Source organism: Aulostomus chinensis, chromosome 6 (genome assembly GCF_037954235.1).
Source record: "Aulostomus chinensis isolate RoL2024-O1b breed Wild chromosome 6, RoL_Achi_v1.0, whole genome shotgun sequence".
Classification (NCBI taxonomy): domain Eukaryota; kingdom Metazoa; phylum Chordata; class Actinopteri; order Syngnathiformes; family Aulostomidae; genus Aulostomus; species Aulostomus chinensis.
The window spans coordinates 18053916-18080975 of NC_141325.1; the positions used below are offsets into that span (position 1 = coordinate 18053916).

Here is a 27060-nt window from a genome sequence, read left to right on the forward strand (position 1 = left end):
TCTTCCATTGTAAATTTAGGCCGAATGTAATGAACAAAACTTGCTCATGGCGACAAAGAAGTCCCAATCAACTGTCTTGCTGGGCGCTACGTGGCAGGAGCCTCCTGACTGTGCAGCCAGTCAACAGCTCGCTTGGAAGCAGGTGAGAAACGAGCCTGTAGCGAATCTTCAATCACTTCCCCTGCACAGTCGGACTCATAAATCCTTGTAATCCTTTACATTTATATTTACATTCAGAATTCAAAAAGGATACAATATATTGTGCGTTCATGAATGAGTTTAAGAGAAATTGGTAGGTTGGACTGGCAGATTGGTACATGTACTGTAATTACTTTAGCCAAGCTAACTATTTTGAGCCTATATCATGTTAGCAAACACGAGGGGCTTCAATTTTGTAATCTATCTTAAAATCAAATTGTTGCATTCTAAAACGAATGAAGTCAACAAACTGTATCCCAACTTTATGCAGGCTCCAGAACAGTATAAACTACACACGAAAACCCCCCCCCCCAAAAAAAGATTGGATACTTGTTGAATTCTCCGAAACACTGATATAACGGAACATGATTCATGTGTGTGTGTGTGTTTATTTACGACATCATGTGTTTCTACTGTCATGTGCATGATGTCTGAGAATATCTGTCTCACGCAACTTCATGGTGAAGTTAGACATCGTCACACTACAGTAGGCTAAAACAGACTTGCATCTGCAGATTTCAGAGTGCCTCCTCAGCAGCTATGATCATGTTGCTCAAACTCAGAGCCACATGACAACTGACGGAGCACTTTCTGTATGAGCGTGCAAGTCTGGACAGTTACCAAATCCTGGGGTCACCCAACAACAGCAAAACAGCAGCCTAGAATAGATATTGTTCAGATTATCTAATTGATAAATGAAGAAAACTGGATACCATGATGGCCTTAGCATAGCTTATATACACCAAGATCAGACTGCTGAGATTCTTGGTTTCTGGTTAAATTATTTGATAAAATGATGAATGGCCTTCTCACTTGCCTGTTCATTTAGGTACACTACACTCTGATAAACCAGTTATCCATCCTATGTGGGATTGCTCTATCCATCCATCCATCCATGGGTCACAGGGGGGCCGGAGCCTATCCCGGCTGACTTCAGGTGAGAGGTGGGGTTCACCATGGACGGGTCACCAGTCCATCACAGGGCCAACACATAGAGACAGACAACCATCACTCACACCTAGGATTCATTTAGAGTCCCTGATTAACCTCACTTGCTTGTCTTTGGACTGTGGGAGGAAGCCGGAGTACCAGAGAGAACCCACGCATGCACAGGGAGAACATGGAGACTCCACACAGAAAAGCCCCGGGGTCGAATCTGGAACCTTGTTGCTGTGAGGCGACAGTGCCAACCACTGCACCACTGAGCTGCCAGGGTTTGTTGTATTGCAGCTCATTACTTTAAGCTTGAAGAGTGAATGGAAACAAAAACACCCAGGAAGATTATTGATCTGAATTTACTGAATCACATCAAGAGACATATTTTGATCAGATTTTTACTTTAATGGTCAAACCAGATAATAGGAATATCTCTTATAGAGATGCAATAATAACTGTTACGTTTATTACTGCTGCCTAAGTTTAATGTAGCTGCACAAAATAAATGGCAAATATATAAAATGATCAAATTGCAAATGCAAAGTACAAGTGGTCAGTATGAAGCTCATTCTGTATATGCCTAACTAATATATTACTTTGCAGCAACTATACTTGATGTTGTTCATTCAGAACTGTATAATATATTCACAAATCAGGACTTTTTAATATAAATGCATATCTAAGATCAATCTCTAGACTTAATTTGTTTAATTCAACTTTTAAAAACTGCTTTGTTATCTTAACTACATTTCTTTCTTTATTGGAATGTCCTCTTCACAAAATAGACAGCCTTTACAAACAGTATCAGCATCAGCATCAGAGCCTGTTTTTGTAATAACAACCCTCGTGTTCGTCGTTATCGGCATTATTTTTAAGTTTATATCTCCGGGCAGTTGTCAACCGCACATCGATCTGCAGACACGATCCAGCACGAGCTATGGAATGGATCTGGATTGTCGCCATCAATCCAATAATGGGTCGGTCAATAAATTCAGCAAAATATGTGGAGAACATAATAAGAACATAATAATGTAACAGATCCAGACTTTCAACACACAGAGCAGTTCATTCAGTTTCACATGTGGTACTTTACTGATTGGCACATGTATGTGACAGGATTCTTCATCTGAAAGAAACAGTCAGGTTTATTCATTTTTTGTTTTTCTTTTTGACGATATGAGGATGAGTGAAGAAGGTACAGACTCAATGGTGAATCCACTTTTGTTTGACACACAACGTTTAGATTGCATGTAGTTGCCTGATCTGGTTCATGCATTCAGTTTATTTCTCTTCTTCGTGTCTGATGTTGAGAAGAGCAGCAAAACAATCTCATACTTATTTGCTGGTGTGGAGCGTTTAATTATATCGCGTGACATTTGAGCAACAGCGTCCCAGGATGGCTCGCGTTGCAGCAGACTTGTATTCCAGAAACAAACACCGCCTGGATCATTAACAAGTCAAGGCTGTTGTGTCAGAGGAATAATGACCCAGGTCTATAGACGTGTTTATCAGTTCAGATGTGTGAACCCTTGTGAGGACCAGACCTGATAATCTTCCACAGCTGCTGTGTTTATCTACAGAACAATAACATAAAGAATGTTCAAAAACTGACGTGCACAACAACTTCAGTCAGTCTATATATCTGCAGCACGCAACCTGGGACTCACACAGCTGAAGCTTCATTGATCTTCTCCCTCTGCACAAATGTTTTGGTGGCCATTCAGCAGCTGGAGCAGGTTGAGACAAATCCTGAAGGCTTCACACATCATGTGAGTGGTGGGTGGAGAGTCAACAACCCAGCAGCACAACTGAAACCAACAAAGAAGCCAGATTAGTGTGAGTAACGCAGCCTGGAATGTGCTTGAGGACAGTATCAGGGTGTCCCTGCTGGCCTCCATTTAAAATGGAAATTTATATATATAAATAAAAAAACAAACCTTTGGACCATTAAACAATATTTACTCAAGACACAAAGTTAATTTTGTATACAGGAATTTTACTCATGATGAGCTATTTTGCATTGTGTTATGAGAAAAAGAGTTTGCTCTTCTTGTTTTGCACTGTATAACAAGTGGGCAGTAAACAGTGATACATCGATATATATATATATATATATATATATATACACACACACACACACACACATATATATATATATACACACACACACATATATATACATATATATACACACATATATACATATATGTATATACACACACAAACACATATATATATATATATATATATATGTACACACATGGCGTCTCCCTTTTATGTGCTTAAAAAATACTTATGTTTACTATATCCTTCAATAAGATTTTGTGTTCAAAAGGTCAGTGTCATATAAATTCAGTTTAAAATTTTAAGCTTGATAGATTGCCAGGTGAAAATTTACCCATCCATCCATTTTCTACCACTTGTCCTGTTAAGGGTCACAGGGGGCAGGGTTCACCCTGGACAGGTCGCCAGTCCATCACAGGACCAACACATAGAGACAGACAACCATTCACACTCACAGTCACACCTTCGGTCAATTTAGAGTATCAATCAGCCTCGTCCCCTCTTGATGTCTTTGGACTGTGGGAGGAAGCTGGAGTACCAGAGAGAACCCACGCAGGAACAGGGAGAACATGGAGACTCCACACGGCTGGAGCCAGGACTCGATCCCAGAACCTTCTTGCTGTGACGTGACAGTGCTAACCACTGCACCACCGTGCAGCCCTGATAATTTACCCATTTTCCTAAAATATTACAAAGTCAGTCATAATCTCAAGTAACATTTTCAAAGCTACGAGTAAAGTATATCATATTTCACATTTTTGTGCATACTACCTCAATTGTAATGTAACTAGGATCTGCATTTAACTCCTTCCTGTTAACAGGACATTAGGCATTTTGCATATACAGTATCTATACTAACTATTTGCACATAGCTTTACAAACATAACCTCTTCTATGTTTGTGCAATTCATATGTAACTTATTCTCTTGACACTCTTCTTCACACACTCCAACTCCTTGACAGTTTTTCATCCACACATATGTAATCAACAATCAGTATATAATACCGCCATCCTGCACCTTATTATTACCGGTGTTACATTAACATTGTTACTTCTCCAAGTGCAGACGCTCAGTACTTTGTCCTCCACATATTTGCACCTTCCTTTTACTACTATTGATTAAATGTAATCCAACTGCAACTTACTCCTACAACACGATCTTAGGACTCTTCAAAATTAATAGTAGTCCAAATGAAGAGACAATAATAAAAGACACAATGATATTAAGTAAAGAATTTATTATAAAATGTATTACACTATAAAGTTTCAGAAGTAGTAAGAACATGGCATTCCAAGACATGCTAAAGGAATGGAACATAAATAGAGACATAAAGACTTGTGCAATGCGGCCGGAGTTTCAAAGAGCAACGTTTCACTCAAAAATAAAGTTGCATTTTTGCATTTTTCTCATCAGACATACAAGAAAAAAAATCCTTCACTTGTTTTGGTCGGAGTTGAGAGACCATGTGGACACCAAACAGAGACAATTAGAGTGATTTCCAGATTTTACAAAAAAAACTAAAACAGAAAAATAATATTCACTTCCCTTTCTGAAACTTTGCAGCTTGTATACTGTACAAGGCAATAATAGAAGGATGAATGTGAGTGTAAAAACACACAACATTGGCAACGATCACACACAACAGCTTCAATAAAACGGAAAAAAAAAAAGGATTGAAGGTCATATTCCCGGGCAGTTTGGGACATTTCATGTTTTTGTACAAAGTTTGGAATTTTATCACCTTTGATTTGTAACACAGGACAATTGTGTTGAACATTCATACCGCCTTGTTGTAATCACCATATCTGGACACAAAAGTTGAGCTGAAAAACAGGTAAGTGTTGGTAAACAGGCCTCAAGTATTTATGTCACTGCAAAAAGGTTGCTGCTGATTGGCAAGTTCACACGGAGTCAAAAATGGCAATATAAGCGAGAAATATTCTGCAAGTCACTTTATCTCTGTGAACAGACGGTAACACTGGGGGAAATAAAGCGGACAGGAAATACTGCCCTCCGCCACTGAGCAGTTGGGCTCTGTTCTAAAAGGTTCCAAACTCTGTAAGAACGACAGATTATTTTTACTGACTCATGAGTTGAAAAAAGAAAGCTTTTTTTTTTCTGCTTCGAAGTTAGAGTACACATATAAAATATTAGCTTATGCAAAGTGAAACTTGCTCTTATCAAGAGCCTTTGGCCTCCTTCAGCTACTAATGCAGTCATTTCATCATTCTGCTGACCGAGGCGACGGAGCTTCTTGTAATTCAAAGTCGACATGAGAGTGGGCCGACCTGACCACAACACCGAGACCAGCTCAAACCAAGCAGCTTCAGCACTGCTGGATCACGTTTGCTGATTAATGGGGCAGAAAACCCTAGCAAAAAAAGGAGCAATACAAAGGTGTCAGGTGTGTTTACTGCAACTGGTGGCTCAGCATGTTTTTGCTCATTCGAAAATGCTAGATATCAATTTGGAAAATTCTGTGCATTTTTGATCATCTTAGTATTCACACTGCAGTGGAAGTGCACAGGTTTCAGTGATGTCGAAGTAAGAACATGAAGTTTCACCCTGTCTATTATGATTGCCATCATTTAGCATTGAGACTCTACGAGGGGTTATTAAAATCTGCTAAAATTCTCTGAGTGAAGGGAAAATGATGAGCTTTTCGAAAATATTCACATTTTATTTTACAGGTCCCGGAGTTTCCGAAACATCCAAGATGCTAGCCTGGAAATCCACTAGTATTTATTGCGCTATGCTGACTAGTGGTCAGCTGCTCTCTGAGGGTCTCAGCTCCCGCACAGAGGAGAGAAGAGTGTTCCACTTCCTGTCTGGCTCTAGAAAGGACAGCAAATGAGGAAATTCCTAGAAAGTTGGGGTATTCCTTTTAGAATAATGACATGAGGTTGAGCTGCCACTAATGTTTTTATCCGTCAACATGTCCTCTGTTTAACAATGTTGTCAACAAAGGAAAGTGAGCTTCTACTCATGGCTTCAAGAAACTGTAAATACATTTCTAATTGAGGTTAGAGAGAGCTCTGTAAAGATCTAGGGAAAAATGTTGTTGATTTTGTCTGTACTTAGATAAAGAACCAAATAAAGATATTCCCTGGCACTGAACTTGACAGGAAACCTGAGGTCTAGGACCTGTAAAATAAAACATGATGACATATAAGACTTAGTGGATGAATGAATTATCATCATTATATCACTGGTTTTGGGATAAATAATGAACAGATGAGATGAATGACTCCACAAACATGAAGGAACCTCGCAACAGTGCTCAGCTTGACTTCCAGAATTCCAAAGCATGTCTAGTCTCCTGACATCATAACACCCAATAGCTCATTTACCAATTTCAGCTGTCTTTCTTTTCAATTTTCCAAAAAACAACACGAGCAGAACATTTAGGTTTTCTCTTTTTTAAATCTCTTCTTATTCATTTGGTAAAATGGCCTTTTCCATGTCAGTATGTCAGCGCAAGGTTTTAGCTGAATTGAAATCAATTTTAGTGTCATCAAGGCACAACTCCTCAAATATTTGTAATGAACTACTGTTTTATATTATCAAGACTATTTGTGCTCTTCAGGGAGGTAGAAGGCCACAAAGGCACTCTGATAAAATGCTGATATTTATTTTATACATGAAGCTGAACAGCCACATATCACAGACCAGAGGCGAGGACGGCATTATCATGATGGAACTGTGATGGATGGAGAGAACACTGACGATAACAACATCCTCACTTGCACTCTGAAGGATCAATATGAAAAAGGTCCAAACACAAGGCTGTCGTCTTTTTGCTCCCTCCTGAAAGTAGCGTTGATATCTGACTGTAAGAAGAGCGCAGGAAGGTGGAGGAGGATTTAAAAAGCAGCACGAGATTAACAACAGAATAAAAATTGATTCCTCTTTGGAGCTCAGGACAATCAGTTCTCTCACAACATTCATAGTGGAAGGAAAGATCGTCTGTACAGGCGTGGAGAGCACAAACACAACATCTGGTTCACATACCAACCTAACAGGGCAATTCATGAGGGAGCAGCTGGGTGCTCTGGTAAGATTGCACTTCATTTTCTTTCATACAGAACTGTGTGCTGTCACATATAGTGAGGACACACCCTGTTTAATCCAGTTCAGCGGGATATGACGGAGCTGATGGAGTTGTATGATGTGCCGCCATTGCAGGTGGGAGGGTAGCTGCCTGTGGCCCCTCCCAGTGCCTCCATATTGACTCTGAAAACAGGGGAAGCTTTGAGGAGGAAGTCTGCAGCATCTCGGCGGCCGAGTTCCCTCAGCTTGGCCATCAGCACACCCACCGTACTGTCCGCTTGCCGGCTCCACTCTTGAAGTAGAGCTGCGGTGGGGCTGGGCTGCAGCGCAGCCTGCTGGGAGTCCAAGTCCAGCTCCTGGGTGCCGTTGGGAGTCCCATTGCTGTGTTTGGCCACCAAGTCTGTGAGGCCAAGGTTCATCGCCAACAGGCACCAATCTTTCCCCAGAGCATCAGGTGGGTCCAGCATGCGGCAGAGCTTCCTGCGGGCCAACAGGGGGACATCTGATATGTGGATGTCTGTTCCTAGAATCCCCTGCTGGTAGACTTCAGCACAACCAAAGGTCAGGATACCGCTGAAGCTTTCCCGGTAGCCACCCATGGTGTTAGTGAGAGAGGTTTCACGCTGAACCTGGGCCCGTAAGAAATCTTTGGGTTGGTAGACCATGATTGGGCCGTGATGTTCCCGCAGCTGCTGGGGACTCAGGTAGTATTTGGCGGTGAGCAGTCCAGGGAGCGTGGAAGCCAGCAGGTTCTCAGTTATACTACAGATGGTGTCTAACAGGGTGTAGCATTTGGCCCGCTCTGAATCGTGACCTCGCACCTGAATCTCTACCCCCTGGCCGTGGTTGACCAGCAGGATCATGGCCTCAACTCCTGCCTGGCTCACCTTTGCTCCGTTGGTCCATAGGTGGATATCTCCGTCAGTATCCTCCCCACTGTCCTCCTCGGGCTTTTGCTGGTGGCTCCAGCGACATAGATTCACCTGCAGCTTGTGAAACAGGCCGCAGGGAAAGGGGGTAAGGTGCTCTGCAGGGACGAGTCGCACCCCTCCATAAATAAGCGACTCCTCCTCCTCTTCTTCAGTCCATGAGCGGTGAAGCCCATTGGTCTTGATGAGTGCAGGAACATCCACCATGGCAGGGTTGGTGACATCTCGGGCGCAGACGTCCATAGCATCCAAGATCTGCAGCAGCTCGTCCACATCACTTTCAGGAGCCAGTGCCTGCACCTCCTCCAGCCTGTAGCGCCCCCTGTAGTGGTGGATGGCTTTGGGCGTCTCCACAGACAGTAGCTTGCCAAGTACGTTGGTGCAGAGCCAGCGAGGTTCTAGCAGAACCACATCCTGCACCGTCTCACTCTGCATGATGTTGATCTGTGGAGGGATAGAGGATGGGGACCAAGGAGGGCAAAAGATGAAAAGTGTTATGAGAGGACGAGGAGAGAAAAGTGACCAGTTAAATCAAAGGCAGACAAAGAAAGTAATCAGAAGATAAGTAAGCATTTTTGAACATCTAGTTCTCTCTTATCCATCCATCCATCCATTTTCAACCTTTTATCCTGTTAAGGGTCGTGGTGGTGGTGGGGGGGGCTTGAGCCTATCCCAGCAACCTTCGGATGAGAGGCGGGGTTCACCCTAGACGGGTCACCACCAGCAGGGCCAACACATAGAGACAGACAACCATCCACACTCACAGTCACACCTACGGTCAATTTAGAGTATCAATCAGCCTCGTCCCCTCTTGATGTCTTTGGACTGTGGGAGGAAGCTGGAGTACCAGAGAGAACCCATGGAGGTACAGGGAGAACATGGAGACTCACACAGAAAGATCTCATGCTCATGCCGGGGCTTGAACCCAGAAGCTTCTTGCTGTGCGGCGACAGTGCTGACCACTGCACCACCGTGCTACCCTCTCTCATCCAAGTCAACGTTTAAAATTTTTTTTTTCAGTAAAATGCATTAAATAAGGTGTGTATTTAACACTAACTTAAGTATTTTTACCATTTAGAACAATAGCATAAAATACATCAGTAAATGCTGCATTCATCCATGCATTCATGATCTTGAGCATTTTTTGTGTCTTATAAATGGTGGTTGCCCTCAGAGGTTGTTTTGGACATTAAAATCAATGCCAAAAACAGAAAAAAGGTGAAGCTAGTTGTGTTGACGGTGAACCAGAGTGCAGTTACAAGTCAGAGATTATAAAAAGGTGAAGATAATCTTGCTGAACAAAATCTGTAAGTCTAATAAACCTTTGTATGCCACAGAGCATATTTTCTGCAATAATCAAATTCCAATGTAAAAGTCCCATTGGCTTTTGGTTGAGAGTTGGTTAGTTTAGGGCACCAAAGATGATGGTAAAATAAAAGATAATAAGATTCCAGGAAAAGGATAATGCTTGCAATCATTGTCAGATATGAGAGAGAAAGATAACATTCAGGCACTTTGCCTCCTGGGCTAGTAAACAGAGGAAAACAGAGTACTTTTTCCAACTGCAGAATCCTGAAAACAAGTTTTCTTTTTGTTTCCTAATGAACAAACAATGACCCCTGGTGGCAATGTTGTGTTATCAGCTGCTGACTGTCAAGAAGCTAAAAAAACAAAAATTAACACTGACCTCCCCCATGCTGTGAAGCTGCAGGGCCAGGGAGCGCAGGTGATCCTGGCTGACCAGTGGGTTGATGTGTTCCTGCACGTCACTGACAAACTGCTGCCATGACGTCAGCTGATTGGGTCCACTCAGCTTCCTCCAGGTTGGCAGGATGGCCAACAAACGCTCTGACAGCAATGTCATCGGACTACAGTTCTGTGACAGGGGTGGTACATAAGTAGTTTTACTGTATGTTCTCATTTCTTAAGACTCACTGGCTATAAACTGACATAAAAGGAAAAAAACACAGGTTGAGTCTAGCATGTGAAGGAATACATCAACCAAAGCACAAAAACATTTGATTTATGTGATTCAGAAAGAGTTATAGCAGTGACCTGGAAGAATTAGGGTTTTTGATCCATCTATCTGCCAGTAAATGTATGCCTCATTATTATTGACATGACAGGTCAAGAGCTGAGAGAATTAGTTCAAATTTTGCTAACAAGTCCACTGGGACTCAGTAGCGAACTGAAAAGGCTTTGGTGGTCAATGGTCAAGATCATGATGACAGGCACACTTCACTTTGGCACACAAACATAATACTATTTTTGAAGTTTATTTTTATGTTCATCTGTATAAACTTAAACAGTGTCCATCTAATAAATAAAGACGGGGGAAGAGGCTGATGGAGAAGTGTGTGTGTGTGTGTGTGTGTGTGTGTGTGTGCGTGCGCGCATGCATGTTGAGCTCACAGAGATGATATTGGTGCGAAGCTCCTGTAGATGACTCCTCAGTAGCTTCATGTCTTTGGAGTTTGAGGCTCCAGCATCCATCACAAACAGTTTGTCACTGATCTGCAGGTCGTTTCCAAACCTAAAAACAAAAAAATGAAGATCATTTTATGTATTTTGTTTCTATCACCCACAGCGAGGTACAAGATCAGAGCTGGCCTCAGAAAAACTCTGCAGCTGTTTCCCAAACACACTTGGACGAAATGAGGGGCGGCATGGCTCAGAGGTAGAGTGGCCGTCCAGCAACTGAAGCTGGTTCAACCCTCACTTCCCCTGGTGACCATGCCGAAGTATCCTTGAGCAAGATACTGAGCCCCTGATTGCTCTACGATAGACTGGCGACCCGTCCAGGGTTTACCTTGCCTGTCACCAAATGTCAGCTGGGATAGGCTCCAGCCCCCCCACGTCCCTTAACGGATAGGCAGTATAGAAAATGGTTGGATGATGGATGGAATTAGACAAGATGAAAGGCCTCAGTGACTGTTGAATACTGTTGTAATAATATTAGGCAGACATTCAAGACAAATGAGAAGCAGTTAAAACAGCTTTTCCTTAACTCCAAAATTCTAATCTCTATCCAATTTTGCATGGCTCATGCATGTCCATTTTTTTTGACTGTTTAGAAGAAAAACATTTATGTAAACAAACGAATTACAAAAAACAACAACAAACAAATCCACAAAAAATAAACAAAGAAAGGAGTTTGAGTCCAAACCTATTCCGGACTTCCTTGAGAAGTGCTCTCTCCTTGTTGTAGCTGAATTCTCCAGAGAAACATCTGGTAACATCAGCAAGGTCAGCGTGGGTCGCTACCAAGACGACAATGAGGGGCTGCTGGATCCGACCTCCGAAAACTGGAGAAAGATTAAAAAAACAACAACAACAACAACACACACACACACACACACACACACACACACACACACACACACACACACACACATATCCAATCAGAGCTGTAACATTTATTTTATGAAATAATAAAAAATTGGCACAATATTTAGATTTCTGCTTATCGAAGTGATCTTTATGCAGTGGTTATTCACATTAAATAGGGAATCACTTCAGTGTGTAGTTCATAACTTCAAATATCTGAATGTAATAAAGGTCAAATTCTTTGAAATTCAAAAGTTGATTAACCCAACACAATGATAGTCAGTCATGGTGATCCCTCTACCCCTCACTCTTCTCACCGATGTTGTCCTGGGGCAGCGTGAGGACTTTCAGCAGGTTGAGCCAGTAAGTGATGTGGCACAGCTGGGTCTCATACGGCTCCTCCAGGCTGAACAGAACCACGTGGATTGCTGTGACGTCGTTGGCCGCAAAATAATCGTAGGAGCAGTAATAAACTTGGTTCCCTGAGAACTCCCACACACTGAAATCTCCCACGCCTACAGGGAAGCAATCAAGCAACATGTGAGCATCTTATTTCATCATCACCCAAGAGACTACAGGGTTTCTGTCCCCGATAGCAAGAAATATTGTATGTAGCAAGGCTACTGTGTAAATCTGTATTTTACCGTGGATGTTGGCATGTTGGATGTCAATTGCCTTTGTGGCTTGTTCATCAGTGGTGGACAGAGCACTGTGCACAGGGGAAAAGACTTCCAGGACACCTTTGGTCAGACTGGGCTCAAACATCATGCTGCGACTCCGTACACTCACATTCTCACAGCCTGGGTAGAGATTGGAAATGCTCACCGACACTAAACAAGGAGAAGGAGACAGAGGGAGAGATGCCAGCAACTAGATATACTGGACAGTCGAGCAAAATCAAATATTAAACTGTCAGAGTACACAAGGCAATGCAGTTTTATAATTCATACATAATTACTCCATAAATGCTTTGTCTTTGAGGGGTTTATTTGATCAAAATGCTCAAATGTAAAAATCTGCATTTACTTGTTTTTTAGCATAAATCAAAATGTTTTGGGATTTCTGTGCATACATCTGGGTAACAGAGATACGGATAACACACGACTGTGCTTGAGAGTTTGTAAGCGGATACTTGTGGACAGTTAAAGGGAAACAGTCAGCTCTGAGTTAAATATACGTAGCTGACTCTTTCTACATTTTGGAGTCCCAAAGAAGGAATGCAGCTGTGGAAAAAAAAAATCTTTGTAAGCTCAAGATACCTGTTTGTGATTACTTGAAAGCTAAAACATAGTTTTTGGGTGAAGTATTACTTTCATCAGTTGGAACAAGTCATATCACATTCAGATAAGTAATATGACATAGACACATTGTGCATGTATAAAAAAACAATAAAAGCCACATTAAAAATAGCATGTAATCAATTGTCAGGAGAGGACTAAGTTAAAACAGATCATGCATGCTGAGGCTGTAAACATTCTAAACAAAAACTTTACTGTGAAACTTTCAATAAATAAAAGCCCTGTGCACAGCACATTTGACTTCTAGCGTATTTCTCTAGCTGTAAGGAATTCACTGATTTACTTGTGTATACAAATACTTTTTGTGTAATCTGAGGAGTCCATAACATGTGGATAGGACCTTAAGTAGTACAAGATTTAGCAGGCCATCACTACTGCTGATTGGACTAATTACAGCTGGAGCAATTACAGAGATCTGTGTGAATTAAAAACAAAACAAAACAGATTATTAAATGAAGAAGCACTTCAGCCTTCTGGCATGCAATCAATTTCTTTTGGTGAAAAACTTTATCATCTTTGTAGAAGTAGTATTCATTTCACAGATGAAGTATTTGGTTGCATTATATTGGAATAAGGAAGCCGCGACTAGGTGTATTTACAAACACATGGGGGCGCTGTTTGATTTAAAAAAAAAAATCAGCAGATTTTATATTTTGCTGGACAATTCAGTGGGACCACATCTGACCTACATTTTCTTTTCTTTGGATTGAATCACAGTTAAAACAAATAATATTCTTGGTCCACAATTCTGCAAATAGGAATCCAGAAACAGCTTGTTAGTGGGTTGTTTTTTGTTTTTTTTTTGGTAAATCTGTGACCATAAAAGTTAGTTATTTTGGCTTTCTCCATGAGGAATCACTGGCTATGAGATGCTGAAAATTATTCTGCTGTTGTTTTCAGTGCCTGGTAGTGCCTGATACGCTCTTGAGTACAAATAAACAACTCTATGTGCTTGTTCAAACACAACTACTGCGGGGAAGTCATGTGCAGCACATCACCTGGCATCTGACGTTCATCTTGTTTCAAGACACAACATTACGGAACCTGTCACTTGAAACTTAAGCAAGGCAATATGGGAGAAAAACAGTGTCATTACATCCAGAAGCCCTTATATCGATAGATCTGTATGACCATACCTGCTTAGGTATGACACCTCACACGTCAGATAATCCAGTTCGTGGTCATCATACTCAAGTAGAAGTCTTCACTGCCAATGTACATTAAAAAGATTTCCTCTGTATTTAACCTATCCTATTTGGAGCAGCTAGTGTCTTGGTCAGAAGCAGTGACTTGGGTATTATATGTTAGTACAAGCTGACATATCTGTCTTTGATGGTGGGGGAGACACCAGAGCACTCAGAGGACATTCACGCAGAGGGAGAACATGCTAACTACATACAGAGAGGACCTGAGATGACAAGAACTGAACCTGGAATGCTCTTGGTGTGGGGTAACAGTGCTTAATACTGATCCTTCATGGTAATAAGAAGAGTGATCAAATTGAAACTCTAATTTTCTGATTCATTTCTGATATTTTGGGAGAAACTGGACTCACTCTTTGTATTAGGTCATCAACTAAGACAGAGAATTTATGCATCACAATTCTCAATATTGAAAAAAAAAAGTGACCCATTATACTACTAGTAGTATTTATATCAGTATTCTCAATACTGCATTAGCATGCGCATCAGCATTCTGTTTGCTAGAATATAACTGCTCATATTATGCTGGACTTGATTGCTTGTTTTGAACCTGTAGATGTGGTTATTGGTAGCTAGTTGTTGTTAACATTTGCCATCTTTCTCCTTCCAGCCTGTTCACATCCTTGTCTGTCCATCATTTTCTCCCCCTTTATCTCTGTCCCACTCTTTCCTTCTGTATATCTGTCTTTCTTCATTATCTGTGTTTGTCTCTGCTCCGCTCTCCTGCTCTCTTTCCTGCTGACCAGTCAAAGCAGAAGGCCGTCCCCATTGAGCCTGGATCTGTTTGATGTTCCTGCCTGTTAAAAGGAAGGTTTTTGTCGCTGTTGTTGCAAGATTTGCTTGTTCATGGAGAATTGTTGGGTGTAAATTCATTGAAGGAGTGTGGTGTTATTGATTATTATTATTATTATTCATTGATTTGGTGCTTTACAAATAAAATTGACTTGACTTATCACAGATTTTATTCTAGAGTATATAAAAACACTGACAGGTTTTGTATTTACAATACAAATTCAATTCAATTTTTAATGAATCTGTGTGAAAGACATGTGAATTCATTCTAAGGGAAACAGTCTGTGGTGCTGTAGAACGTTCCTGCGTTACTGGGAGCTGTCCTACGTCGTATCGTCACCTCAATTCATATAAATGGGATGGACAAACTATTAGATGCACCTAACTGTAAAACCCAGTACAGTTCAGCAGCATTGCAGCCATCCAAATGACCATCACAATGAATGAACTCCTCTCTTAAATGTCATAATCGTTACGAAGGGGGTCTCTACTGCAGGGCTGTTGTTTTATACTCCGTATTAATCCTGTGGGTGGTTTTAACTCTATGGCTGATCAGTGTACATTGATATACTACTCAGAGCTGCTTTAAACACATGAAAAGGTAATAAAGTTTTTAAGTTGGCTTGCGCTTCAGTCTGGAACATTCGTTGAAAAAGATGTTGTTTTTCCTCTTACCTGCTGCTTCTATGACCCATTTTTTTCTTCATGATAGTGAAAATAAACGATCTTGTATCTGCATAAAAATTACATAGCAGGCTTTTAAATATCACCTACTGCTGCAGGTTCAGACCTTGAGGATACAAAGCAGTGCAATGTCTGTGAGGAAAAGGGTAGTCAATAATTAATAGTATTCAAGCAGAACACTCTTTTTAGCGACTGCTGTAATGAATGAAAATATGTGCATCGAAAGTAAGAAATCAATGCACAATAGTTTTTTGTTGATTTTTAAGACAAATAGTAATCTAAAGTAACAAATACTGACACTACATGAAAGTATTTTCAAATCATGTACTTAACAGTCAGCAGACCAACAAAAATATCAAACTGGTTTATGTGAATAGAAATCAATAAAAGAAGACATATGGCCAGTGTGGAGCAGCTCAGCTTCTTTGTGTTTCTTTGTGGACTCATGTCACGTATTGCTGCAGATACAACAGAGTCAATAACACCTGTCACTGAATTCAGCCTGACATGAGAGACTGGGAAAAAGCTCTTTCTGTGCCCCTTCTGAAAGCAGCTACAGATTTCCAGATACTGTAGAGGGTGGGATGAGTAACGCTACTCAATGAACAGACCATTATCTGAACGTGATGTCTATCTTTGGAAGTAATGGCTCTGAGTGCTGTAAAACAGAGTGGTTAAAGGAAACACAATGGCATGTATGTGTGTGAGGGAGGGCAGATGGGAGTGTAAATATGGAGGGGGGTTGGAACCTGAGCCTTTCCACAGATCTGTGGTGGCATGCACTACATCTTGAGACTCCAGGTACTGGTGGATGATAGTTAAAAGTTAAGGGTTAATTGTTAGAGCAAGGACACCATGTTTGTAGTGGTGCACTTGTTATTAAATTCAAATGAAAATATCTAGTTGACTTTTTCCCAATAACAGAATGTGATAAATTATGATTAATTGCAAGATAACAACTAGTATTTAATTGTAGTTTTTTTTGGTGGAGGGGGGGGGCACAGATCAAAAATGTGTGGTATGAGAATGGAGAAATGCATGCGCAATTGAAATTTAGGTATTGATTTTGTCTGAAAACATAAAAATGATTAAATGACTTTTCTTCACTCTAGAGATTTTAATTTGTGCTTCATCTACGGTGCTATGTTGCATTTTGGATGGACTGAAAAAGCCAATGAGGAACAGAATGGCAAATTCATCATCAATTCTTTATTATCTTAATCTGGTCCTTGAAAGATTAGAGTTTAATCTCAGTTTCCTCAGAACCGTCTATCACCTACCAGCAGGTTTGGAGTTGATGGGAGAATTTGGGTGGCGTGCTGTGTTGGTCATGCGTGGAGTCCTCCTCCTCCTGAAGAAGCTACGCAGGATGCCACATTTCAGTGACTCCAGTAGGGTGCTCTTCCCCGCTCCAGAGTGTCCAAAAAGCTTCAGCTTGATTCTAGGCTGAACCGTCTGAGTGGGACGGAGCTGCTGGATGTAGCTCAACTTGTGGTTGTCCTGACCCAAAAAACACACCAAATGATGAGATTCACATTTGTCCACTCAGTGGTAACTCCCATGTTTTCATTTCCAGAAATGATCAGACTTTCCATGTTCTTAACTCTTTTCTAAGAAAAACTGCCCTTAGGTTTTACATAAAGTCGCGAACCTTATTTGACCTATTAAATCACATAAAACTCATTATACTGATTTTTAACGCGTAGACCAACTATTTGGGCTGGACTGGGGTACAAGAGAGGTTTCATGCCTGTCATTTTGGTTTACATCGAGACCAAAAAGGTCGGTGTGAAAGGGCAATAATAGCAAATCGGTCCAAACTCAAACTAAACAAATACGGCTGTAATTCTGCCCATAGAACAGATTGATTATTGTTCTGATAAAGTCACTTAGATGAGTCATATTGTGGCCGTATGGGTTGTGAGAAGGCTCCATACTCCGACCCTGGTTACGCCAACGCAATCAATAAATTGACTTTCAACTTTCAATATAAATCACATCTAAGTAGAATATTACTTCTTCTTTTGAAATAAATGAAGGCTTTTTTTCTAGAGGAAAAGGAACAGGACTCCTGTCTAGCTAAGTTTATTCCTTCTTGATTCTTCGGAAATCAGCCTTTCCTTTGGAACTGCCATCAATGTGCCAAAGTGTCTTAAATTAGCCCAGCATATGCAGAGGATGACTGTTTTCACAGTTGTTGCTTTCATGCTTTCTCACTTTGCCCTCAATCTCAGCAGGTTTCCTGGTAAAATGGTTTGGAGGGAAGTCAGCAACATAAACTTTAGCTAAAACGTGTATGTTCAGGTGGACGTGACTGGATTCAGCCAGGGAACATTGGACTGATCTCCCAGTACACCCCTAAATGAAGCTGTAGAGAAAAACTTGATTTTCAATCTCTGTACACTGAATTTCTCTGGATAATAGAGGCAGCCAAAACACAGGAATGCAACATCAATGTAATGATCTGTTGGTTTCGGATTATTTTAACTATAAGTGTTCTTGTTTATTTGTTAGCTCAAGTCAAAGAGTTTGGATTACTGAGCGAACAGTTATATGTGATACATGAAGTAAAAGATACGCTTCTGAGCTCAAGACACCTATTTGTGAGTATTTAAAATGCAAAATATACTTTTTGGGCGTTGTATCCATTTCACTGAGCTTCACATGTTCATACACTAAATAATGAAACTGTATTCCAACTTCCTACCTGTATGCATGAATTTATATCCTGCTTCAAGGTCTTTTTGTATTCTTACCTTTTTAAGCTTGCCCAGCAGTGTAACTATACTGTCATGCTGATCGGTAGAAGCCAAGTCCTCTGCAGTCTTTCCATCCTGAGAGAAAGAAAATTATATGCGTGAGAAATTGCACATTTCCTTTGGCTGTTTAAATGTACCCTCCTTAGTTTCTATGATACATTTGTTTACATTTTTATTTAAAAGAACAAACATCTTTTTCTCTGCAAAACAAGAGCAGAGGGATACAGATATCATCAGGTTTTCAGCTTCACTTTCTGAAGAATTCATTTCAGGGCTCTTTTCATACAGGACAGGTTTCGACCATGTGTTTCATAGATTTAAATATACCCTATCATTTCCCCATGAGCAAACACTTGGCAGCAGTGGCTTGCATAAACTCCTTTTAACAGGGAAAAAACAAAATCAGACTGAGTGCAGGCGGCCATCTGCCTCGACTTGTTCAGTTGAGAGCGAAAGAGAGGGGTGGGGGCTTTGGGAAGAGGGCAGGAGGGTTGAGTAGATGTTTGATTCAGTATATTTCTCAATATTTTCTAAAAGCCAAACTTCAGGTATCTTATCGTGCTCCAAGATTCTGTGTAAAGTCATCAAATTAAATGTGTATTTCTCAACGATAACATACAAACTTCAACAAACACTTGTTCATTTCTTCTTTCCAAAATAACAATGTTTTACAAAATTAAAAATAGCAACACCAAAAGAAATGTCTTTAGAAAATATAACAAATAAATAGATAAATATAATAAAAGATTTCAATGAAAAATTCCTGGCTTCAACGATTGTGATCAAATGAAAATAAATAGGATTGCCAACCATGAACATATACACATACATTTTGTGGAAGAGAACTACAACACTATAGTTAAAATGTACTAGAATGTGTTTTTAGCTTTATCTAAATAGGTCCTTGCCTCATTTATCTCCAAAACTGCTCTGATTTGTCAACACAATGACACAGATACACAACAGTCCCAACAAGTTTTGTGTCTCTTTCACGAACTCAGCCCTCTGTCAGTGTCTAGCCCTGGTTGTTGCTCTGCAGGGAACAGTTGCCCTGACAACATGAAATGCCCATGAAGCACCTCCTTCATCTACAGACCATTAATACATGTTTCAGTTGGATCTCTTCTGGGCATTTATTGATCACTGGTTGCTTCATCAAAATCATAGAAAGATTTTTTTTAATACATTTCAAACTTTATCAATATGTCTCACTTTTGTCTCTCACCCTTCCTCAGTTACATGGTCACATGCTACATGATAACAAAAACTGTGACCCTTAAGTTGTTTTGCTAAAATTGTGAATCCAAATGAAAGGTTGCTTGAAGTAAATTTGAAAACTTTTAAAACTACAACTGCATGTTCTGGACACTCAGGCGAAGAAAGGAGCTGAGCTGTCAACTAATCACCATCTGGTGGTGAGTTGGATCAGGTGGCAGGGGAAGACGCCCTGCAGACCTGGCAGGCCAAAACGAGTAGTGAGGGTTTGCTGGTGGAAGAACCTGTCAGAATTATCTTCAACTCCCACCTCTGGCAGAGCTTTGACCACATCCCGGGGACATTGAGTCCGAATGGGCCGTATTCTGTTCTGCCATTGTCGAGGCGGTTGTTGCGGCTGATAGGCTGCTGGGGCTGGTCAAGGGGGTAATCCCTGAACCCGCTGGTGGACACCAGAGGTGAGGGGAGCCGTCAGGCTAAAGAAGGTGGCTTATAGGGCATGGTTGGCATGTAGGTCTCCAGAGGCAGCCGACCAGTACCAGCAGGCCAGGCGGTGTGCAGCCATGGCAGTTGCCAAGGCAAAAACTCAGGCGTGGGGGGAGTTCGGTGAGGCCATGTAAAATGATTATCGGTCGGTTCCAAAAAGGTTCTGGTAAACCGTCCATCACCTTGGGGGGGGGGGGGGGGGGGGGGGCAACTTTTCCCACGCTGTTTACAGTGGGGACAGGAGGCTGCTGACGTCAACTGGGGAGATGAGAGGAGTGGCGGGGGTGGGGTGGGGTGGCTGAAGCCTATCCTAGCTGACACTGAATGAGAGGTGGGGTTCACCCTGGATGGGTCGCCAGTCCATCGCAGGACCATCAGAGGCAATTACGGGCTCAGAATCTTACTCAGGGATACTTCAACATAGTCACTGGGGGAAGTTGCTAGACGGCAACTCTACATCTGAGCCATGTTGCCCCCTGCATATCCAATCGATTTAAACGTATTATGATGCATAAAATGATGCATAATCAAGACACAAGGGGTTGTCATTTGTCTATTAATTAATCGTAGGTGTATTTTAGCATTAAATTGATCAACATGCCTGCATCTTGGTGCGTTATTATTTCAAGAATCCTTCCAAACAATTATGAATGTGAAATACTCCAAACAAATACTATGTGTGTCATTGTGTTTAAAAAACTACTATAACCACCACACCAAAATCAATTACTCATCATTCTAAATAAAAACAATGTTTTATTCTAAAATTTTATTCTAAACAGGTGAATAGTTTTTTTAATGCGTGACATGTCCAAACATAGTGTCTTACACTCCAATCTGCACCTGCTATAAATAAATAATGATGAATAGTGTATATTTGTGCCAGATGTAATGACCTCTAGGGACTCCTGAAATCTACCATTCACAAGAATAAGATTGATAAGAGGCAGACATGCACCGATTCACACTGTTTCAGCTCTAATCTGAGTCAGGTCTGCTGATACAGATTCTGATAACAAAGCTCTTTTTCCTTTAATACTTCCATTACTCCAGTGTTAAAGACAGCAACTCCCTCATTAAAACTTCCAGATTGCATGACTATTACCAATATCTATATATTTGTATACAAATATTTTTCATTTCCCACATTTAACTTCTAGACACAAGACCTCTGACTTCTCTACAAGTCTTTTCTCACCTACGTTATATTGTGTATACTGAATTGGCCAGGATCCAAAAAGACATATGATAACACAAATCCTGCAACTACAATCCCCTCTTACAGCACAGAAAAATTTGAGTGATTTAGCTGTTGGTCAAGAAACTGCTGAGGAAACAAATTATTTTCCACGTTTGTCTAAAAGAACCATTTCATTTCATAACCACGGGTTGTTGCTTTGCTATGTGCATGTCTCACATTGTCATCACGGCAAGACAAGAAATCACACAACTCTGGCAAAGAATTAATAATATTTTAGAAAGTGTATAAGGGTCTTAAAGCTACTTTTCCACAATTTTCAATGATGACAATTGAAGACAATCCTTCTGATTCAGTTGCCTCAAAATAAACCACAGAAAAATGAATTATAAATCTGCCTTTGCCATCTCGATTAAAGATGTATAGCACATCAGCTGTCATACAATATTAACAGCTAGAGAATGTTCAGGCCTCCCTCCATGTGGGGCATTAATTTGAGACCTTCTATCTTTTGTATGCAACCTCTGTTACCCAACTGTAGATGTGGTTGAGGGAGGAATGGATGGATTGATTGATGCATGCCTAACTGCTCTCTCGAAGTGAAGTGAGTAAGCAGATACGTGTAAAGCAACTGTAAATGATTGGACCTGAACTCCTTCCTGTCTCTGAGCTCCAACATCCAAATAAAATGGCTGAAAGTGGTCTCCGACTCCCCGTTCCATGCCTGCCCTGTGTTTGATCCTTTGCTAACCAGAGATAAGGCACATAATACATCAAGTACTGAACAGCTGGATGAAAGCACTTACGCTGCGGCTGTCAGAGCCCTCGCCTCCTAACCTGCTGCTGCTGCTGCTGCTGCTCAGGCTTGGCAGATAAATTAAATGAAGTCATGACATTCAAGAGTTTTGTATATGACTTTTTTTCTTTACCGAGTTATTAACTTGACTGACAAGTTCATATACAGGTTATACAGGTTATATGAACCTGAGAGCTGAGCTTTTCATGGTGAACACATGGAAAATCTTCAACATGCATATCACTTAAACAAACAAAAACAAAAAGCAATGCAAGAATGTGAAAATCGTCAACAAGGTTAAACTGAATATAACGGTAGTCAGATAGAGGAGGAATATATAGGAATGAAAGATATAGCACAAGCCAATATAGGGGATAGATCAGGTTAGGGTTATTTAAAGTAGGGCTGTATCGAATGATTATTTTCAGCTCTGGTTAATATGATGCTTATTTTCAAGATTCATTATTTGTTCAGTAAATGGTAAAGAAAACCATGTTGTCACACCAAAATTGACTTGACGCGTGTGTGTGTGTGTGTGGGGGGGGGGGGGGGGGGCATTGGCGGTGAGCATTAACACAAATGAAGAGCCGTGCCTCTGTCATAGGCTCCATTGTAGCCTACTCTGTTGTTATTCCTGTGTCTGTAAAACAGGGGGTTATATTGTTTGGAGCATCATGCAACCACTGCCAAAGAACTCATTTTACATATTTGAAAAATCAAGATTATCAACATGGTTTAATCATCTATCTACATTCAAGTTAGCAGATGGCTAACTGGAAGTAGACCACAGGACAAGCTTACGTCTCAGTACGCATCCTTGAATCAGCTCAGGAAAGTCAAAGAAGACAAACTCTATATATTGTGAAGAACAGAGATATTTACCTGGTCGCAGTAAGCTTCATGAGCTTTGTGAGAACTCATTTTTAGCGGGTTTGAATGTAGTCAATGTTCATAAATATGAAAATATGATGCACTCTAGCTTTAAAAGGAAACTCTAGGTTAGCATCAGCATTTAAGAGGTTAAATCAATTTCAATAATAAGAGGAGATTAAAAAATAAGCTTTAAACCAGCAAATGAGGGGATTTTAAGGAGGCAGTGCAGCTTCGATATCAGAAGGGTGGTACTTACAATGAAACTCTGCAGGTTAAATCCGTTTCAAGTCAAAAGCTGCCATCAGCGATTTTACTTTTCTTACTGTGTGTGTAGGAAATGAAAAGTGTTTGCTCACTTGCTCTGCAGGTGACGTAGAAGATTAACAATTCACCATTTAAATAAGTCATTATGGGTTTAATTAGACGGAGAGATGTTCGTACAAGAGCCGCAGTGTGTTGTGTATTCATCCAGTGAACCTCTCCCTCAGGAGGTAGATACGGTACAATGTGTCATGATGGCAAACACATTCTATATGCTAATGCATTCAACTGCACTGCAGAGCAGCATTTACCATGTACACACTACTGTTTACAGCATAACTAATCAAAACATCCAGACTCTTCTCAAGGAATAAAACAATACACAACACAATAAAATGGATGCATTTTTATCATAATTGCCAGGTTCATCAGGGCTGTGCCTTCACATTGCTCCTGGTTGTGATTTTCGTGAACTGGATTTTGAGGCAAATCCTGGAGGGGAGGGCTTGGGGTTTGGTGGGCTGAGGATTACATCACTGTTATTTGCAGATGATGCAGTCCTGATAGCATCATAGGTCTGCAACCTTCAGCTCTCACTGGATTGGTTAGCAGCCAAGAGTGAAGCAGCTGGGATGAGGATCAGCACCTCTAAATCAGAGGCTATGGTTCTCGGCAAGAAATTGGTGGATCGCTCATTCTGAGTGGGGAATGAGCTCTTACCCTCACAGGAGAGGGAGGGGACAATGGAGAATAAGATCAGCTGAGAGAATCAAAAAGAGAGCTGAGCACTGGGCTGTTGTTCTAAACTGTTGTTTAAACAAAGGGAAACAGTAAAAAGAAGAAATTCTGCTGTGACTCACATTTGTCACAGCGTCAATGTTGGCTCCTGCCAGGCAGAGCTGACGGACAACTTCCAGACTGCCATTGTTAGCCGCCAGGTGGAGGGGAGTTCTACCATACTGTTGAAAGCAAAAAAAAAAAAAAAAAAAGCATACTGTTAAACAAACCATTTTAAATGTTTTTGGTTCTGACAGCCATCAACCCTTTAAAATGATTTAGCTTTACATAAATTACACTAAAAAAATATAATTTTCTTTGCCATGACTTCAACTCTATGGCGTGTCATTGAGGAAAAACCTTTAGAAAATATCAACACCCAAGGCAAAATAAGTGACAGCAGCATTTCAATCAATTCCCAAGGAAACTTTAATCCTATTCTCATGTAAACAGAGCGGCAGACTATTTGGATTCCACTGAACTTATTTTTCTTCCAGTGTCTTTCGCTGACAGTGAAGACAAATCCAGACAGAGTCACAGTGTGTGATACTGGATAAGCGAAAAAAGAGCAGAAACTGAAAATAATGAATAAATCAAACATCTGACAGTGCTGTCTGCCCCTGATGCACATCACTTCCCTGAACTACACTGGAAAAACTGAGCTGAGAGGCTAGCTGTTTGTGAGAAAAGCAATCCCATCTCAGAATACATTAAAATGGATGGTGTCAAAATAGAATGTTAAATCAGCAAAGGCAGAAAATATGATGTGTGGGAAGTCGTTCCTGGTGAAGAGGCGAAGCAAGATGGGCTCTTCAGTCAGATATGCACCACGTATGTTCATCTAAATATAAAAGGCAGCTTTGTCAATGTGGCTAGAAGTCTTGCAATCATAACAACTGTTAGAGTATTTTTTTTTTCTCAAATGAGTTCTGAATTTGGTTATTATAACAAGTTGACCAACATTTGATGATTTCCAGATTAGGGAGTTGCATTACTAGTAGCATTTTTTTCACACTTAGAGAAGTCCCTTGAATCCCAATAACATGTTTGCTGTCTATGCTTTTTTCTCCCTGTGATTAGGTTGAGTTAAGCCAGACTGAAAAGCTACACTACATGATCACAAATATGCCAACATGAGAGCATTACACCTATGTGAGCTTGTTAAATATCTAATTTCATATACAGTATTGTTGATAATTCCATTACCATTCTAATGCATTTGTACTCTGTGCAGTTCCAATGTAGTCCTCACACCACACATCTGAATAAGAAACATATAACATATACTATCTATATGGGAATTGTTACATTTTTATCAATATCGATGTCATTGTTGATTCTGCCTATCAGTCCAATTCCTTATCAGTTCTCTTATCGATTCCTGAGTAGTTCATTGAGTGGCAAAAAAGGAGTTCTACCAGTCTTCTGCACCAAAAGCAACACTTGAATTTTTTCTCTTGCAAAGCAACAGCGTGCTAATGCAGGATATTCAATGTGAACGTTACCATCGTCATCGGAGGAGCTAGTTTGGCCAGCAACACTAGCACCCGTGTGCAGGCAGTCAAACACATGGCATTCTTGTAATTTAACACCATGCCTGGTGGAAAAATGCTTCTGCATGTTGTTGGTATTCACCCCTTTGCGTGATATCGCAGCATTGCACTGATTGCATACAGCGGCGTTTTCGTCACTTCTCGTGTAATGGAGCCAGTCTTGAGATGCTGCTGCCTCATGTGGTCTGATACATCGCAGAGTATGACTCAATGTACTGCGACGCAAAATTTCTGGCAAACCGGAAAACGTCATGCAGGGAAATAAGAGAATCTTTCAGAAGAATTGATAACGTTGCAGGTGTACATCTCATATGGAATCGGTTAGTTGGAACCAGTTCTGACTCAGAACTGGTTACCGATTCCCATCTCTAATTGTAATCTCCCTGCATTAAATAATCCTAAACATAATCAACTTGATTCATGAAGTTACTATCATGCTTCATACAATACTACATTTATAAAAAAGTAAATGTGTTGTTGACAGCTCACACAATTGGTAAACAGAAGTTTGATCCATTAATGTCTTCATACGTTTTGCCTCTAAATATTTATTCAGTGTCCAAAAAAGAAAGTAAAAATCCAATATTTTCATGTGACTTTCCAGAAGCCTCCTTTGCACTTAGATGGTGGTAGAATGCAGCATTAGGAAGACATATTGTTGTGTTCCTTCCAGAACACCATGAGTGTGGTGGGATGTGATCTTCCTCACCTTGTTGGGGAGGTCGAGGCTGGCTTTTGCACAGCAGATTGCTATGACGATAGGTAGGTTGCCGTCCTTACAGGCAATGTGCAGTGGCGTGTTTCCATGGCGATCCTGCTGATCCAGGTGGCAGTGATGTCTGAGAAGGCAGCGCACCACCTCCACCTGACACCTCCGTACAGCCAGGTGGAGTGCTGTGTGGCCGTCCTGAACAAACATACAGAGCATATTCACTCACTAGATCAAATATATATTTATGGACTTTTAATAGCTTGGAGTATTATGAATTCTTGTAAAATTAACAGCAGGGTAAGTGCATCTTTCTTAATATTAACACAGCAACATGTCTTGAATAGCTGCAGGTAGGTGGACAAGGAGACTGGCTCACTGCTGTCATAGTTCTTCCTCAGTTTGACTGGTAAAAAGGGTGATTCACTGGAGCAAGGCAAAACTAAATTGCTTATAAAAGCAGAAGCAGTGTGTTTATAGCAAATTTTGCCTGTTCAGATTCTTCAGGTACTCAGTGGCTAAACCAAAGTAGCTGACTGTGACTCTTGACACCTTTATGTTTTTATAAATCAACTTTTTTATCACACCTTTTTTTAGCTGCATCAGGCATTGGCCCTCTGAGCTCTCTTCTTGGCTGAGGGTATAACATTCCTCTAAAATAGGATCCCTATTTCGGCTATCCATAGCGGCAGGCAGATGGTGCTATCTGTGCGCAATTATAACCTTGGGCGCTACCCAGTAATACTGAATATTCTGCACAGTTGTGATCTTCACATAGTCTACACACAGCTACGCATCTAGACAACGCTGGCGCAGTGAGTGTCAGTTTTCCAACAGTATGTGTTCTACAATTTTACGATTATGAAAAAATGATGAAAGGCACCATAGTTTCACTCCCAACCCAGATTGAGGTCCTGGGGTCAGACCAGCCTTTAACCTTACAGACAAACA

The 27060-nt window shown here is 40.8% G+C and overlaps 1 protein-coding gene across 2 annotated transcripts in view; it reads right to left on the minus strand.

Moving 5' to 3' along the window:
- Positions 1–4432: 4432 nt before the first annotated feature.
- Positions 4433–27060, minus strand: part of dapk1 (death-associated protein kinase 1) — a 90739-nt gene continuing 68111 nt past the window's right edge. For both annotated transcript variants that reach the window (XM_086206895.1, XM_086206894.1), the window contains 10 exons: positions 26110–26307; positions 23931–24029; positions 18239–18316; positions 16763–16982; positions 12151–12336; positions 11824–12021; positions 11346–11484; positions 10592–10712; positions 9867–10055; positions 4433–8623 (listed from right to left, as the gene is read on the minus strand). In XM_086206895.1, coding sequence (XP_086063021.1) covers positions 7334–8623; positions 9867–10055; positions 10592–10712; positions 11346–11484; positions 11824–12021; positions 12151–12336; positions 16763–16982; positions 18239–18316; positions 23931–24029; positions 26110–26307 — 2718 coding nt within the window. In that variant the 3' untranslated portion in view covers positions 4433–7333. The remainder of the gene's footprint in view (positions 8624–9866; positions 10056–10591; positions 10713–11345; positions 11485–11823; positions 12022–12150; positions 12337–16762; positions 16983–18238; positions 18317–23930; positions 24030–26109; positions 26308–27060) is intronic.